General features: G+C 57.1%; 1 protein-coding gene across 3 annotated transcripts in view; it reads left to right on the top strand.

Annotated features, from left to right (window-relative positions):
* Positions 1-12,354, top strand: part of NRG2 (neuregulin 2) — a 179,279-nt gene extending 166,925 nt beyond the window's left edge. For 2 of the 3 annotated variants that reach the window (XM_032425479.1, XM_032425480.1), the window contains exons 6-10: positions 4,477-4,579; positions 6,715-6,838; positions 7,175-7,302; positions 8,088-8,315; positions 10,428-12,354. In XM_032425479.1, the coding sequence (XP_032281370.1) occupies positions 4,477-4,579; positions 6,715-6,838; positions 7,175-7,302; positions 8,088-8,315; positions 10,428-11,181 (1,337 nt within the window). In that variant the 3' untranslated portion in view covers positions 11,182-12,354. Of the gene's footprint in view, positions 1-711; positions 736-4,476; positions 4,580-6,714; positions 6,839-7,174; positions 7,303-8,087; positions 8,316-10,427 lie in introns of all 3 variants that reach the window. The other variant, XM_032425478.1, reaches the window with a different exon arrangement.
* The last annotated feature ends 2,063 nt before the right edge of the window (positions 12,355-14,417 follow it).

The following is a 14,417-nucleotide window of genomic DNA, read 5'->3' on the forward strand; positions in this document are numbered from 1 at the left end:
ATGAAATCAGGCTCAAACCCCAAGGCCTAGGCCCCCATAGGCTTCTAGGGTGTTGGAGGTATCATGTGGAGAAGTGACCTGCTGCCTGGAGCCTCCTCCCCTCCCCATAAACTCAGGAGTCTCCATGCCCGGGCTCCCAGTAGGTGGGCAGACCAACCACGCCTTTGGAAGCAGGACAAGGACAAGGGCCAGTCTGGGCCCCCCCACGCCCTTGTTCTGAACAGAGAAAAGGGCCCCGTGAATGAGCGCAGGGCTAAGCAGGGGTCTCCAGGAGGGGCGTGAGAATGTGGAAGGCCTGGCACTGGAGCTGGGGGGGAAAAGCAGGGACTCCTCGGGCTGCCACCCCCACTCACCTTTCCTCCCTGGGGACATCTGCCAACTGACTTTTGCGCCTCTGCCTCCCCACCAGGTACTAACCCCACAGCTCATCTCTAAAGAACCTGCCCTGCCTGCTGATCCTAACATTTCCTCTCTCCAACCCCCTCAGGGCTCTCGGGGACTGGGTGCCAGGGCAGGGGCTCAGGAGGCCGGGAGGGGACACCACTAACCTGCTTTCACCTCACAGGCTGGCTGCTGGTGTCTGAAGCGTCCTGACCAACGTTTCTCTCTCTCTCTCTCTCCCCCCCCGCCCTCCCCCACCCTCCCCGCTCCCCCATCTCTCTGTCTCTCCCTCCATCCCTTCCCCTCTCTGACCCTCCTCTCTTCTGCCAGAGCACCTTGGATTTGAACTAAAGGGTACGGAGCTCTATGTGTCAGTCAGTGCCACGCACACCGCCCCTCTCCGCAGCCTCTCACACCATGCTCGCTGGACGTTGAGTCTCCTTTCCAAAACATGGAAAAGGGATGAGTCCAAAAATCTCCCCTGGCCCCACCAAGATGTCCTATCATAAACTACATTGATTTGGGGGAGACAAGCAGCTCAGAAGAGCAGAGCACCCCGGGGTTCAGACTGTGCGCCCAGGGTACAGCAGCACCCCCTGGCCTGAGGCCAGTCACTGGGAGGCCTCCCAGGGGAGCAGCCTCCTGAGCTGGTGTCCTGGAGCCACGGCATCCTGGCGTGGAGAGTTGTGCAGAGAGGCATCCTCTTCAGTTCGACTCTAATCCTCCTTCCTGTTCCCACTTCCATTTCCATTGCTTTTCATTCTGCACCTGCACTGGCAGCTGATCTCACCCATTTGTCTCTGCCCCCTGCCCTGTGTCTGTCTGCCGGGCTTTGCCATCCGCTTGGGGCTGTCGCTCCCTCCATGATCTGTCTCCACAATGGCACGCGTGTTCTTCGCCTGTGGCCAAGACAAGCGAGGGTCTAGGGTGGGCTGGCCTCTGGTGCTTGCCCTCCTGCTCCCCGGCTCAGAACCTTACCTCCCTCCCACTACTGCCCCCCCGGGCCCCTGGGAGACACCTTGAGTGGGAAGGGACTTGGAGGGGTCGGTCTGTCCTCTCTCTGTGCTGGGAGGCTCCGCCCTGGCCTCAAATGTCCAGACATGTTACAGCAGGAGAGAGGCAGGGGCTCAGAGGAGTGGAGGCTTCGGTGGGGTCAGACCTCAGATGCGGTGCAGAGCCTACAGTATGAAAAGGCTGTTCTCGAGGCAGGACTGGAGAGGCCCTGGTTCCCTCACCGCCTCGCCCCATCAGCTCTTCTCAGGAGATAGGGCTCGAGGTCTGTGAGGAGTGTGTCTACCTGCTGATGCTGACGGGTTGGGAGGAGAGGGGCTGAGTCTGCGTGGCATGTGTGATCGTGGCAGGATGCGTGCGGTGAACCTGTGGGGGGTGGACGTCACACACCTTGTTAGGTCCCCCGGTGCGGGATGCTGCGTGCATGAAGGCGCGCGGCGGGACATCTTTGTGTGAAGGTTGAGCGTCGTGCAGGTGCAACTGTGAGGGTATGGAGGTGAGCGGCCGCGTGTGCACGTATGTGTGTCTGTGATGGTGGTCTGGATGTCCGTTCATGCACCAACTCAACAAACATCTACTGAACCCCAGAATTTGCCAGACTATGGCGCTCTGGCGCACAGAGTCCCTGCCGTCTTGGCGCTCAAATTCACAGGATGAGACAGACAACAAACAGGAAAGATATCAGGTGGTGGTAAGTGCCATACCAAAAATAAAAGAAGGTAATGGGAGGGTGCCTAGCTGGGGAGGGAGTGACCTTAGCCGAGTGGCCAGGGAAGGCTTATGCGATGAGCTAACATCTGGGTTAAAACCTGATGGAAAGTAGGCAGGCCTGCCAACAAGTGGAGGGGAGTGTTGGAGGAGGGGGCGCGGCAAGTTAGGGACGGTGGGCGGGGCGGGCTTGCCTGATTCAGTGGACGGAAGGGATGACAGCACCTCTGGACACAGCAGACACGGGGACTGGACCAATGATGAGATGTAAAGGCAAGGCTGGGACCGTAACCCAGGCCTCTGAGGCCATGGTGCGTGTGTGGGCTGGATTCGAATTGCAGGGGGAGGCCATTGTGGGTTTTCAGCAGAGGAATAAATGATCTGCTGGCTTTGGGGCAGAGAACAGACGGGGTTGGGAGACGGGCTGGGGAGGAGTGGAAGCAGAGAAGCCAGTCAGAAGGTGCCCACCTGTCCAGGTGAGAAGGGACACCATCCTGGACTGAGCTAGAAGTGGTGGAAGTGGTCAAATCCGGAATCTACTGGGGAGGCGGAGCTGAGAAGACTGGCTGAAGCGTCAGGTGTCAGAGCAGGTGTGGAGAAAGGAGTCATCGGCAGTGACTCCAAGGTCTGGGGCCTGAGCAACAGGAGAGGGGGTGCTGCCCCTGACGACATGGGACGGGCAGGGAGCAGGTTTGGAAAGAGGCTGGGGAATCAGCGCTTCTGCTTGGCCGTGGCCCTTGGGTAGAGGAGTCTGGAGCTCAGGGAGAAATCAGGGCAGGAGATACAAATCTGAGAAGTCACCTGCGTACAGATGGTTTTAAACTCTGAGCTGCGTGAGATCATGAGAGGAGAGAGGGCAGGTGGAGGAAAGAAAGAAGCCTGAGAGCCCCTTCTACTACCTTGCGGCCCACATGGAAGAGTAGGAAGCAGCAACTGAACAGGTCAGCCAGTGAGGGAGGAGGACACGCAGGAGAGAGAGGGGAGTGGACCCAACAGGGGGAGTCAGCTGAGAGGGAAGCAAATGACCGGGGGACCTGGCAGTAGGAGGTTGTCAGTGACCAGGACCAGAGTGGTCTCGGAGCAGACAGAAGACAGATGCCCCATTGGAGAGGACTGGGGGGTGGGCAGGGATGAGAACTGGAGGCAGGACATGGACCACAGAGCCCAGAGATGGGGGTCCAGGGTGGAGGGCTGTTCAAGACCGCATGATCGTGTGTGTGCGTGTGCTTCTCCTGACACGTGCGAGTGTACCTTTGTGAAGGCGTCTGTCTGCGTACAGATAGGCATAGTCCTGAAGGTATGTGTGTCTGGAGGGTTTGTACTCCCAGTGTTTGCTGGTGGGTGTACGCAGCAGGTGCCACAAGCCCGAGGACTTAGGGACATGTCCCGGGGCTCCACCTGGGTGTTGGGGTCTAGCCTCAGCGTGCCCCTGTGGAGGGGCCAGCAGGCAGGTGCAGGGAGCGGCAGGGGGTGTCCAGGCTGCTGCTGTCACCTCTTTCCTTTTCTTCCTCCTGGTCTTCTCTGCTCTGGAAGGGCAGGAGTTGCCCCACCAAGAAGTGGGAGGTGGAGGGGATAGCTGGTTCTTTTTTGAGGGCTTTGAAGCCCAGCCTAGCTCAGCTCCTCAGAAAGGGGCTGCTCCTCGAGCGCAAGAACCGTCCTAGGCACCAGGGGCTCTGCTGCCTCTTGGCTTCTCGAAAGCAAAAGGAAAGGCTGAAGCGAGCCAGGGCCACGTGCTGTCCAGGCCCAGGGACAAACCAAGGCCTTTCTCTCCATGCCCCACTCCATGGGCCTGGGCCACTCTGTCCCTGTTCCTGGCATCCCTCCTGGGTCCAACCTCTGGGTCTGATGTCCTGTCACCAGCCCAGAACAAGCCACTCTCCAACTTCTTGGAAAAGCTGAAATGGCAAGCCAGGCCTTTGCCCGGGGTCTACCTGTTCACTGCCATGAAGAACAGCTCTCCCCCACCCATCCAGGCTCTTTGAAGCCACCAGGCCATTGTGGAGTAGGGCAAGGTTGCTGGTCAAGCTGGGTTGCCCTCTCCTATGGCCTTTGGAATTTCACCTCCATCCCACCCCCACCCCCATCCCCCTGCATTTGCCATTCACACGCTCTGGGCAGGGTGTAAGGTTCGGGAAGGTGAATCCAGGGGTAGTCACTTGGGACCAGATCCATGCGTGGGTAGATTTCGGGGCAACAGAAGGCAATCCAGGAGGGAGGGGCTCGCTGGGGAAGGAGGAGATGCAAAGGAGCTGGGAGGCCCTGAGCTGGAGGGAGCCCGAAGCTTTGGGGGCGGAGGGGAGGGCGTCTTTGCATCACTGTCCCCACAGGTCTGCCTCCTGCCCTGCCCCCTCACATCCTCTTCCTCTGCCTCTGCAGAAGCCGAGGAGCTGTACCAGAAGAGGGTCCTGACTATCACCGGCATCTGCGTGGCTCTGCTCGTGGTGGGCATCGTCTGCGTGGTCGCCTACTGCAAGACCAAGTGAGTGGCAGACACCCGGGCCTGCCGCAGGCCAGCCAGCGATGCGCCTCCAGGGGGGCTTTCGTGAGGACAGTCTCTCTTTGCCCCCCACACACCCCCTCCCCACCCTCCTATGCCCTAACAGCCCTTTCAGGGGCCTCTGCAGCTGGTGCGGGGCCAAAGGGCTGGGCCAAGAAGCAGGAGCAGAGGGTAGAGGAGGCAGGCCCCAGAGGAGTGAACAAGAATCAGCAAGAGCACAGGTGTCGGAAGAAGACAGATCTGGGTTCGAATTCAGCTCTCCCATGTACCATGACCCCGAGCAAACTGATGGGCCTCTCTGAGTCCTCATCTATAGAGTAGGGATGATCCTGGTAGGTACCTCGGAGGGCACTGTGAAGGAGCATCTGCCCTGTCAAGTAGGCAGGCGCGGGGGCAGTGTTGGTGGTGAGGAAGCACAGAAAGGAAGGCTACATTCCCAGGTGACAAAGAGACCTCAGGAGGCACTGTCTAGTCCCACCTGGGAGAGGTCTAGGCTAGAACACAGAGAAGATGGGGCCAGGTCACCTCTGGGCAGAGGAAAAGTGAGGGCAGAACCTCGGGGCAAGGGAAGAAAGGTGCAGAAAGGGGGCTGGGCAGTTCCTAGAGAATAGTGCAAGCTGACAGACAAATGCCAGAAAGGATCAGTTGTGTTCCTAGAGCATGAGCAGCCCAGACCAGTTGGAGCAAAGGCCTGGGGTCAAAAAAAGAGAGGCATGAGTCTAAGGAGACAGCTGGAACCCAGATGGTATCATGGGGCATTGAATCCCAAGCTAGGCAGCCTGGGTTTATCCTGTAAATGACAGGGAGCTCATGAAGACTATAGAGTGATGTAATACAGAAAAAAAATGATAGCTCTGTCCCATCCATTCTTATCTAGAAAGCAAGGGTCTGGGCATAACCACCATTTAGGGTACTGAGTCCCTCAGTCTTGACTCCTGCTACGCCCATCTCTAGGATCTAAGGCCTTGCCAGCCTTGGGAGTTAAGGCCCAAGGAGCCCAGAGGAGACTGGGCCCAAGAAGGAAAACTGAGGTCAAGAACTGGGGGGAAAGCAAACCCCTACTCTAACCTCCAGCGCATTTATTCATTCTTGAACAAACTTGCATTCGATGCCTGCTGGACACCAGGCCCTCTGCCAGGCGCAGGGCCAGGGCTCTAAGCAAGATGTCCGGTGTAACGGGATACGTCGCAGGGGGGGCCGAACCTCAGGTGAAGGGCAAGAAGGGTTTCCCTGAGGGGGGACCTTTTAGGCTGAGCCTGGGGGGAGAGCGGGCATTGGCAGGTGAAGCGGCTGAGTGGGTCCCAGGGGGTGTGCAGAGCTGCCGAGACCAGAGAAGGCCGGCACAGGGGCGGATCAGAAGCAAGCCCCCCAAGGATACGGCAAGCTGGGGTGCGGAGAGGGCCGTGAGAGAGGGCCCATGAAGGCCGTTCAGCAGGGGACTGACGTGACTAAACTTGATCATTACAGAACAAACGTATTAGGCACTTAATATGGCCAAAGTAAAGTGGTCCCACGAGCCCCTGACCACAGCTCCGCGTTTGATGGTCCTCGTTGCACTTTCCTGAAAGTACCTTGCTCATTAATTTGTTTATGTGTTTATTAATCTGCCTCCCCTACTGGCCTTCGAGCTCCATGAGGGTAGGGATTGTGTCCGTCCCCTTCTCTGTTCCAAAACAGCATCGGGCACATAGTAAAAACCCAAGAAATAGTGAGTGAATGAGTGAATGGACCAGTGCTTGAGTATTTTATCAGCTCTTAATTCTCAGTGGACTTTGCAGTGGGTAAGTGGTCACACTCTTTAAGATGAGCAAAGCACAGCATGGCGAGTGTAAGTAACTGGCCCAGGATTACACAGCTAGGAAGTAGTGGAGGTCTAGTCTCTCAGCAGAGCCAAAGCGCAGAAGCGCTCTGCTCCGGTCCTGCCGAATTCAAGCTGGTGGTGACAGTGGAGGTGGCAGGTGGGCGGGGTCCTGGCTGAAAGCAGTAGCAGGAGACTGCCGGGGGGGGGGGGGGGCATCACGGCCAGAGGTTAGAAGAGTTCCCCTGGAGGGACAGCGCGGGAATTTCATACACGGCGTGGGGGACACGCCAGGCTAACACACCCTTCTCCCGGGCAGAAAACAGCGGAAGCAGATGCACAACCACCTCCGGCAGAACATGTGCCCAGCCCACCAGAACCGGAGCCTGGCCAATGGGCCCAGCCACCCCCGGCTGGACCCCGAGGAGATCCAGATGGCAGATGTGAGTGGCCTTCCCAGAACCCCCCTGGAGCCCTCACTGGATAGCCGGCCTTGTCGTGCCCCCTGCCGGGCCGGGCCAGGGCGGCAGCCGGCCCACACCATGCCCAGCCTTGCCTGCTAGCCTAGCCTCACCAGGACGGCTGGCCTCGCTCTGCCCACTTCCTGAAGGGCTTGATTTGCTGGGGCCATCGCTGCCCTAACGCCCTAACACCGAGTCACTTATCCAGCGGACCGCTCCCCAGCCTAAAGCCTAGCGCGTGGCTCCCCCATCCCCACCAGGAAGGAGGGCCGACTCGGGGACCCGTCACTAACTCCTGCCACACTGTGTCTCCCGCAGTACATCTCCAAGAACGTGCCAGCCACGGACCATGTCATCCGGAGGGAAACCGAGACCACCTTCTCTGGGAGCCACTCCTGCTCTCCTTCTCACCACTGCTCCACAGCCACACCCACCTCCAGCCACAGGTGGGCACCAGCCAGGCGCGTGTCTGCCTGGAGACACACAGAGAACCCCCCAGCCAGGCTCGCCTCTGTACTGAGGGTCCCCCTGAGTCAGAGGAGGGAGGTGGAGAGCTTTAGACCGGAACCCACCACTAGACGTTCATCCAGATCCTCAGCAGCCCGGATTCCCTTTTCCAGTCTAAACCGACCCCAGAGGGACACCAGCATCCCTGTGCTCTCATCTGACATTTAGTTTCGGCACCACGTTATCTGGCATAAAGTGCCTCCTCGTTCAAACACCCACACCTATTTGATGCCCTTTCCTGAGTTTGCCCATATGAACCTAGTCCACCTTAGCTTCCTTTTCTTTAGAGTGGGGAGGTCTGTCTGGCCAAGGACGAAGGTTCATAGAGCTCAAGAAATAACATGGTTGGCCCCCTTCTTCCCTGGGGAGCGGTATGGACTAGGCAGGGCCCCCAGGTATTGGTCCGTGGGGCTGCGCTCCTGACATAGATGGCTAAGGACCATGGGAGTGGAAGGGTCCCAGACAGGGGGCCCCGGGCTGAGGCTGGGGGGGGGGAAGATGGTTGCACGGAGGAAAAGAAGAGGCTCGTGCACATGGCAGCTCACCCATCCACAGGACACTCAGCCCTCCTTCTCCCTAGATCATGATATGACACGTTGGCTCAGAGTGGAGAAGGGCAGTACTCTGAGGGTGCCTGAAATGAAATGAAGAACCAGGGACCACACCTGCTGGGCTGTCCTGCCCCTTCCTGATCCCTCACCTCTCCCCCACCCACTTTCTGCAGGCATGAGAGCCACACGTGGAGCATGGAACGTTCTGAAAGCCTGACCTCCGACTCGCAGTCGGGCATCATGCTGTCATCAGTGGGTACCAGCAAGTGCAACAGCCCGGCGTGCGTGGAGGCCCGGGCGCGGCGGGCAGCAGCCTACAGCCTGGAGGAGCGGCGCAGGGCTGCCGTGCCATCTTACCACGACTCCGTAGACTCCCTGCGTGACTCCCCACACAGCGAGAGGTCAGTTCCTGCCTCGTGCCCTCTGCCCCACCTTGGCCAGAGAACGGGCACCACTGACCCAGGGCTGACCCTTAGGGCACCTCAGAGACACCCCAAAGATTCTCCTGTCCATATTTCCGATTGGCCAGCAAGGCCCCCGAGAGGTTCAATGATCTGCTCAGGGTCACCAGCATGTTCACGACAGACTGGGATTGCAGCTGAGCCAATGGACACTGGTGTGGAGTGACCATCTAATTTAATTGTCCCACTAGGACACTTTCCAAAATAGAAGGGGATGTTAATAATTGCACTAGAACATCAGGAACAAATGGGGGCTCTTCCAGACAAACCAGACCATATGGTAGGCCTACCCTGGTGTCACCCAGAGGCCCCATGGCCCAGCGGGAACAGAAAGACACCAAGATCGAGCAGATTGGAGGGTGGGAGGGGAGGCTGTCTGCAAGGAGACTGACCAGTGCAGGCTGGGCACGAGCCAAGAATGACTGCGGGCCCTGGCAGTATCAGCAACAAGGCCCAGGGATCAAGACATCACTGAGTTTCCGAGCAATGGGTGGAGTGAGAACCAGGAAACTCCCCTTCTCCCCACCAGGAGTCACAGGAGGCCAGTCCATCACCTTGCTCAGCCTCCAGTGGCCCTTAGCAAGTGGGGTTTGTGGGAGGAGAGCAGAGGAAGGTGCATAGTACTGGGAACTCCAGGCTGGAGTAGAGGGAGAGGAAATGTTCTCCTGCTCTAACTTAGCCTACTCCATGCCAGCCCTCGCTGAGCGGGCCTGCCTGGTTCTTGCTCCCGAGGAGCTCCGAGCCACAGATACAAACCACTGAAGCTCATAGCCGCCGAAGGAACGTGCTAAGGACAGGCCATCTTACCAGGGCAGAGACCCAGTCTGACTCCAGGCTCTAGGAAGCAACCAGGTTTTCCCAGACCAACCTTTCAAAGCCCAACTCCACCACCTGTGTGATTTAGAGCAGACTGATCACCCCTGTGCCTTGTTTCCTCAGCTGTAAATCATGAAAAACCACCTGTCACGCATGGTTCTCATGAAGGCCATCAGAGATCATATGCACGAAGCTCTCTGCCTCCTACCCAGCTATGCTAGGTTTAGCTGTTGTTTTCAGTAGCAATAGGACTCCTTAATGATTGGGAGGTAGAGAGACAGGGAGAGCACTCCAAGCAAGGGGAGCATCCTGCTCCAACAGAGGCATTTCAGAATGGCTAGTGAGTGAGGTGCCCGGAGCAGGGTGAGCTGTAGGGAGAGTGGAGCTGGGTCTGAACAGGTAGGCTGGGGCCAGGGAGATGGCTGATGGCCCTGGGTTCTGCTTAGAATGTGGGCCCTGGATGGGTAAGCAGAAGGGCCTCCTTAAGCAAAACAGTGACATTAAAAGATTGCTCTGGAAAGTGCATACAGGAGAGGAGAGGCCCTGGACCAGAGCAAACAACTAGGCCCAGGATGGGGTAGAGCAGGGCACAGGATGTGTTCCAGGAGATGGGGAATGGTAGCTAATTGGATGTGCATGTGGGAGAGGGCAAAGAGGGAAGGCAGGAAATTCAGAAAGAGAGTAATGGGGACTCTGGAGAGCACTGCAGTATAAGTCCTGGTTCCTGCCTGACATCGGTTCAAATCCCAACTCTACCACTTCCTGGTAGTGTGAACCCTGAACAAGCCACTTAAATGTTCTGAGTCCCAGTTTCCTCATGTGTAGTATGGGACTAACATAAAGGTCTTAGAGAATCATTGTTATTAGATGAGATAGTACATGTAAAATGCCCCATTCTGAGCCTGACCCAAAGTAACCATTCAGAAACCTGGTGGCTGTGAGCATCCCCCACACCAAAGGATCATTCATGGAGGATCGTCAGGCAGGCAACTTGCATTCCATCTGATACATTTATGCAATCATCCCAACGACGCCATGGAATGAGCACTGTGGTTATCCCCACTTAACAGATAAGGCAACTGAGCCTGGGAGAGGTTAAGGAAATTAAGGTCAGTGGGGAGTGCCACCACGATTCCTGCACGCGGGATCCCAGGCATGACCACTGCTTTCCGTCGGGATCCCCTCCTTCACCCCACCCCGTAGCCCCCCCGCCCACGCCTCTGCCTCTCCCCGCAGGTACGTGTCGGCACTGACCACGCCCGCGCGCCTCTCTCCCGTGGACTTCCACTACTCGCTGGCCACGCAGGTGCCGACTTTTGAGATCACGTCCCCCAACTCGGCTCACGCAGTGTCGCTGCCGCCGGCCGCGCCCATCAACTACCGCCTGGCGGAGCAGCAGCCGCTACTGCGGCAGCCGGCGCCCCCCGGCCCGGGGCCCGGGCCCGGCGCGGACATGCAGCGCAGCTACGACAGCTACTACTACCCCGCGGCGGGCCCGGGACCGCGGCGCGGGGCGTGCGCGCTGGGCGGCAGCCTGGGCAGCCTGCCCGCCAGCCCCTTCCGCATCCCGGAGGACGACGAGTACGAGACCACGCAGGAGTGCGCGCCCCCGCCCCCGCCGCGGCCGCGCGCCCGCGGCGCGTCCCGCAGGACGTCGGCGGGGCCCCGGCGCTGGCGCCGCTCGCGCCTCAACGGGCTGGCGGCGCAGCGCGCACGCGCGGCGCGGGACTCGCTGTCGCTGAGCAGCGGCTCGGGTGGCGGCTCGGCCTCTGCCTCGGACGACGACGCGGACGGGGCGCTGGCGGCCGAGAGCACGCCTTTCCTCGGCCTGCGCGCGGCGCACGATGCGCTGCGCTCGGACTCGCCGCCGCTGTGCCCGGCGGCCGACAGCAGGACTTACTACTCCCTGGACAGCCACAGCACGCGGGCCAGCAGCAGACACAGCCGCGGGCCGCCCCCGCGGGGCAAGCAGGACTCGGCGCCCCTCTAGGGGCCCCCGCCGCCCGCCGCCCCCTCCGCCTCGCCTGCCCCACTGTCTTTAAGGAGAACAGAGACCACCGCCTGGAGAGAGAAAGGAGGAAAAAAAGAAATAAAAATATTTTTATTTTCTATAAAAGGAAAAAGGTATAACAAAATGTTTTATTTTCATTTTAGCAAAAATTGTCTTATAATACTAGCTAACGGCAAAGACGTTTTTATAGGGAAACTATTTATATGTAACATCCTGATTTACAGCTTCGGAAAAAAAAAGAAACAACAAAAAAAAGAGATGGGCCAATTTTTTGACTCTTTAATAGAAACCTATATTGTGGTGCCTTTTGCTGTACGCTAATCTGGAGCTCCTGGAGAGAAGTCGGGTTGTGGGGTGGGGTGGGGGTGAGGGGAATGTAGGATCCCAAGCTGGCAGGGGTGAGAGGGAGCCGGCAAAGAAGAGGCTGCTGGGTGCTGGTGGGGGCAGGGAGGGGATTGGCCCTGAGGAAGGAAATGAGGACAGGAGTAACTTTGCCCCCAGGCAGGATCTTGAGTCCCCGACCCCCCTGAAGAGAAGGCAGGGATCCTAGGCTTGGAGCTAGAGTCGGCGTCAGGTAACATTCAGGGGGAGACTTAAGGCCCAGCGACAGCAACCAGAACGGGGAGGGGGCCTCCCCACTCCTTACAGCTGCTAAGGGAGGGGGCACTGAGAAAGAGGTCTTCCCAACAGTCCCGGCCCCAGGGAGGGGGCAGCTCTACCAGGGCCCCAAAGTTCCGGCTCCTCCTCCCCTGTGGCCTCCAGGATGCCCTTCCGTCCTCTGCAGCACCTTCGTTTACAGGTTGTCTTTTCTATTTTATGCCTGCATGTCCTTTGCATTTCAGATTCTTTAGATTGGATGCATGGTCACGCTGGGACCGAGAAGAGCCACTCCACAGTGTATTTGATTCCCCTTTTAGCAATAAAGTAACACCATTTCTCCCAGACCCCAAGCCACCTATGACTTCCACTCCCTCTCCAGCCCTGTCCTCCCCACCCCCCAAAACTGGGTCCACTGCTAATTTGTCAAAAAGGTAATTGTTTAAAAAAAAAAAAAAACACCGAACAAACAAATGGGAACCCTGCCCTGAAATGTCCAAACACCTGACTGTTGACACTTGAACATTTTTATATTATAAATAAAATCAGAAATAACTCATGTTTGATTGTGTGTGCCTAGCCCCCAGGTGAGGAGAGAAGACAGAGAATGAGGACCTGGGTGGAGATGGATGGATGCTGGGGTGGAGATTGGAGAGGGCCAGGGGAGTCCCAGGGAGGAAGAGACCGTCCCTCTAATCTCCCTGACTTCAGCTGCTAGGACAGGCTGCAACCCTCCTCCCTTTTCCAAGAATATTCACAAGGTATCCCCCCAGCTGCTGGGGAACCTGGCCAAGGGGCTGATGCATATTACTCTGCTTGGAGCTCAGCCTCAGAACCCTGGCCCAGTTCCTGCCCTGGAGCTACTGGGGCTGCACTGAGACAGCAATTTCCCACATACGTGGGTGAGGAGGGAAGGCTTGTGGGGTTGGCACTGGGGCAGCTGAGGCAAGATGACCCTTGGGGCCTCAGGCATTTCACAGGCAAAGCCTGGACATGCAAGATGGCATAATGGGTACCCTTGGCTGCCAGGAAGACCACAGCTGCTGCAGCTTGTAAGCCCACAGGGTGTTGTGCTTTTCCCAGCTTTATAGCCCCTCAGAGCCAGGGCCTGTCTAAACCTGCAGCCCTGATGAAGGCATGGAGAAGGCAGATGGAGGTCCAGGGTTAAGAAGCCTTTTCACTCATTGATTTATTTTTTAAACCAGTGCCCGGGGCCAGGAACCCTTACGTTCCAGCCAGACACAAGGGAGTCTTCTATCCAGAGGGCTCAGGTAGTTGACTTGAGCGCGCACATGCGCAAATGCCCCCCAGAATGTGTGTGGTCAGTTTAGAGACCTACCAATGGGAGGGCCGGAGAGGCTTAAGGTTGAGAGGGGCTGAGTTCAGTTCCAGCTCTGCCGCTCTCTGGCAGTGTGATTTTTCCTCAGCTATTAAGTGGTGATCCTGATACCTACCTCAAAGGGTTGCTGTGGAGATTATATATAAAGCACCCAGGACTGCTTCTGGCACATGATGCCTATTAATGGCTAATTTGATGATGATGATGATGGCATCCTGTGCCTTGCATTCTTGAATCACAGAGTGGCAAAAACTAGATGAAAGGGAGGCGATAGGAAAAAGTAAAGAACTAAAGTCATTGTGTTCACTGTGGGGGTGCTGGAAAAAAAAGCACCTGTTACAAAGAAACAAAGGAAAATAGTGAACTAAATGGTATCTAAACCTGCAAATCACTGATCTGTCCCAGGCCCCATCTGGTGATCTCATCCAAATCCCTTCCTGGCTCTGAGTTAGTTTGCTGTTGGCTTTAAAATTTTCTGACAGCCAATAATTCCTCTATGTGACTTCTGACCTCTATGTGAACCCCAATAATTGTGAACGACCTCTTGGTGAACCCCCTGGCCTTTTCATGACCCCAGGTAATTGTATCAAATAATTTGGTAGCTTGCTTATCTGCTCTGGATTCTAAAACACCTACCAAGAATCTATACGGTGTGAATGGGACCTGGGAGAGGTGTGTCCAGAGAGACTCATTTTCCACTCTGCCTCTCAAATTTCTGCCTTGGGGTGTCTTTAGTCTGGCCCATCAGGAAGAGGTGTAGCCCTGTTAAGTGACTTCCCTACTACCACCCTGTCCCCCAGGAGTACTTAGGACATTCAGGCGGCTTCCTGAGTCAGAGTCTTCTTCCCCACTCCAGTTCTGTCTTCTTCTCTCTGCCAGGTCAGTTTTGGCTTTCTCCCCAGTGCTCCCAGGGTCCCCAGTGGTAATGGTGACTGCCTGTCCCCTCCCCACTAGACTGTGAGCCCCATGTGGGACAGGGAGCTGCTCGGTCCTTTTCTCACCACACTGTCCTCAGCACCTAGCACAGGGTGCAGCACTGGTGAGCTTCACTGAATGAGAACAGAAACACTGTGGTCAAGGGTCAGCCCCCCAGAAGCCACTTCCCAGGACCACCAGGTGGCGCAAACCACTTATTGCATCTCACCTGTGGTCCTCCAGCCCCTGGATTTGGACAGTCCTGGAAAATGGGCATATTAGGGGCAGAAGTTGGGGGGGGGGAAATATGATGGTCCATTAGAATGCAGGAAAAAAAATATTAGAACTTTGATTTAGATTTATT

The sequence above is a fragment of the Phoca vitulina genome, unplaced genomic scaffold (assembly GCF_004348235.1).
Source record: "Phoca vitulina isolate PV1807 unplaced genomic scaffold, GSC_HSeal_1.0 scaffold32, whole genome shotgun sequence".
Classification (NCBI taxonomy): domain Eukaryota; kingdom Metazoa; phylum Chordata; class Mammalia; order Carnivora; family Phocidae; genus Phoca; species Phoca vitulina.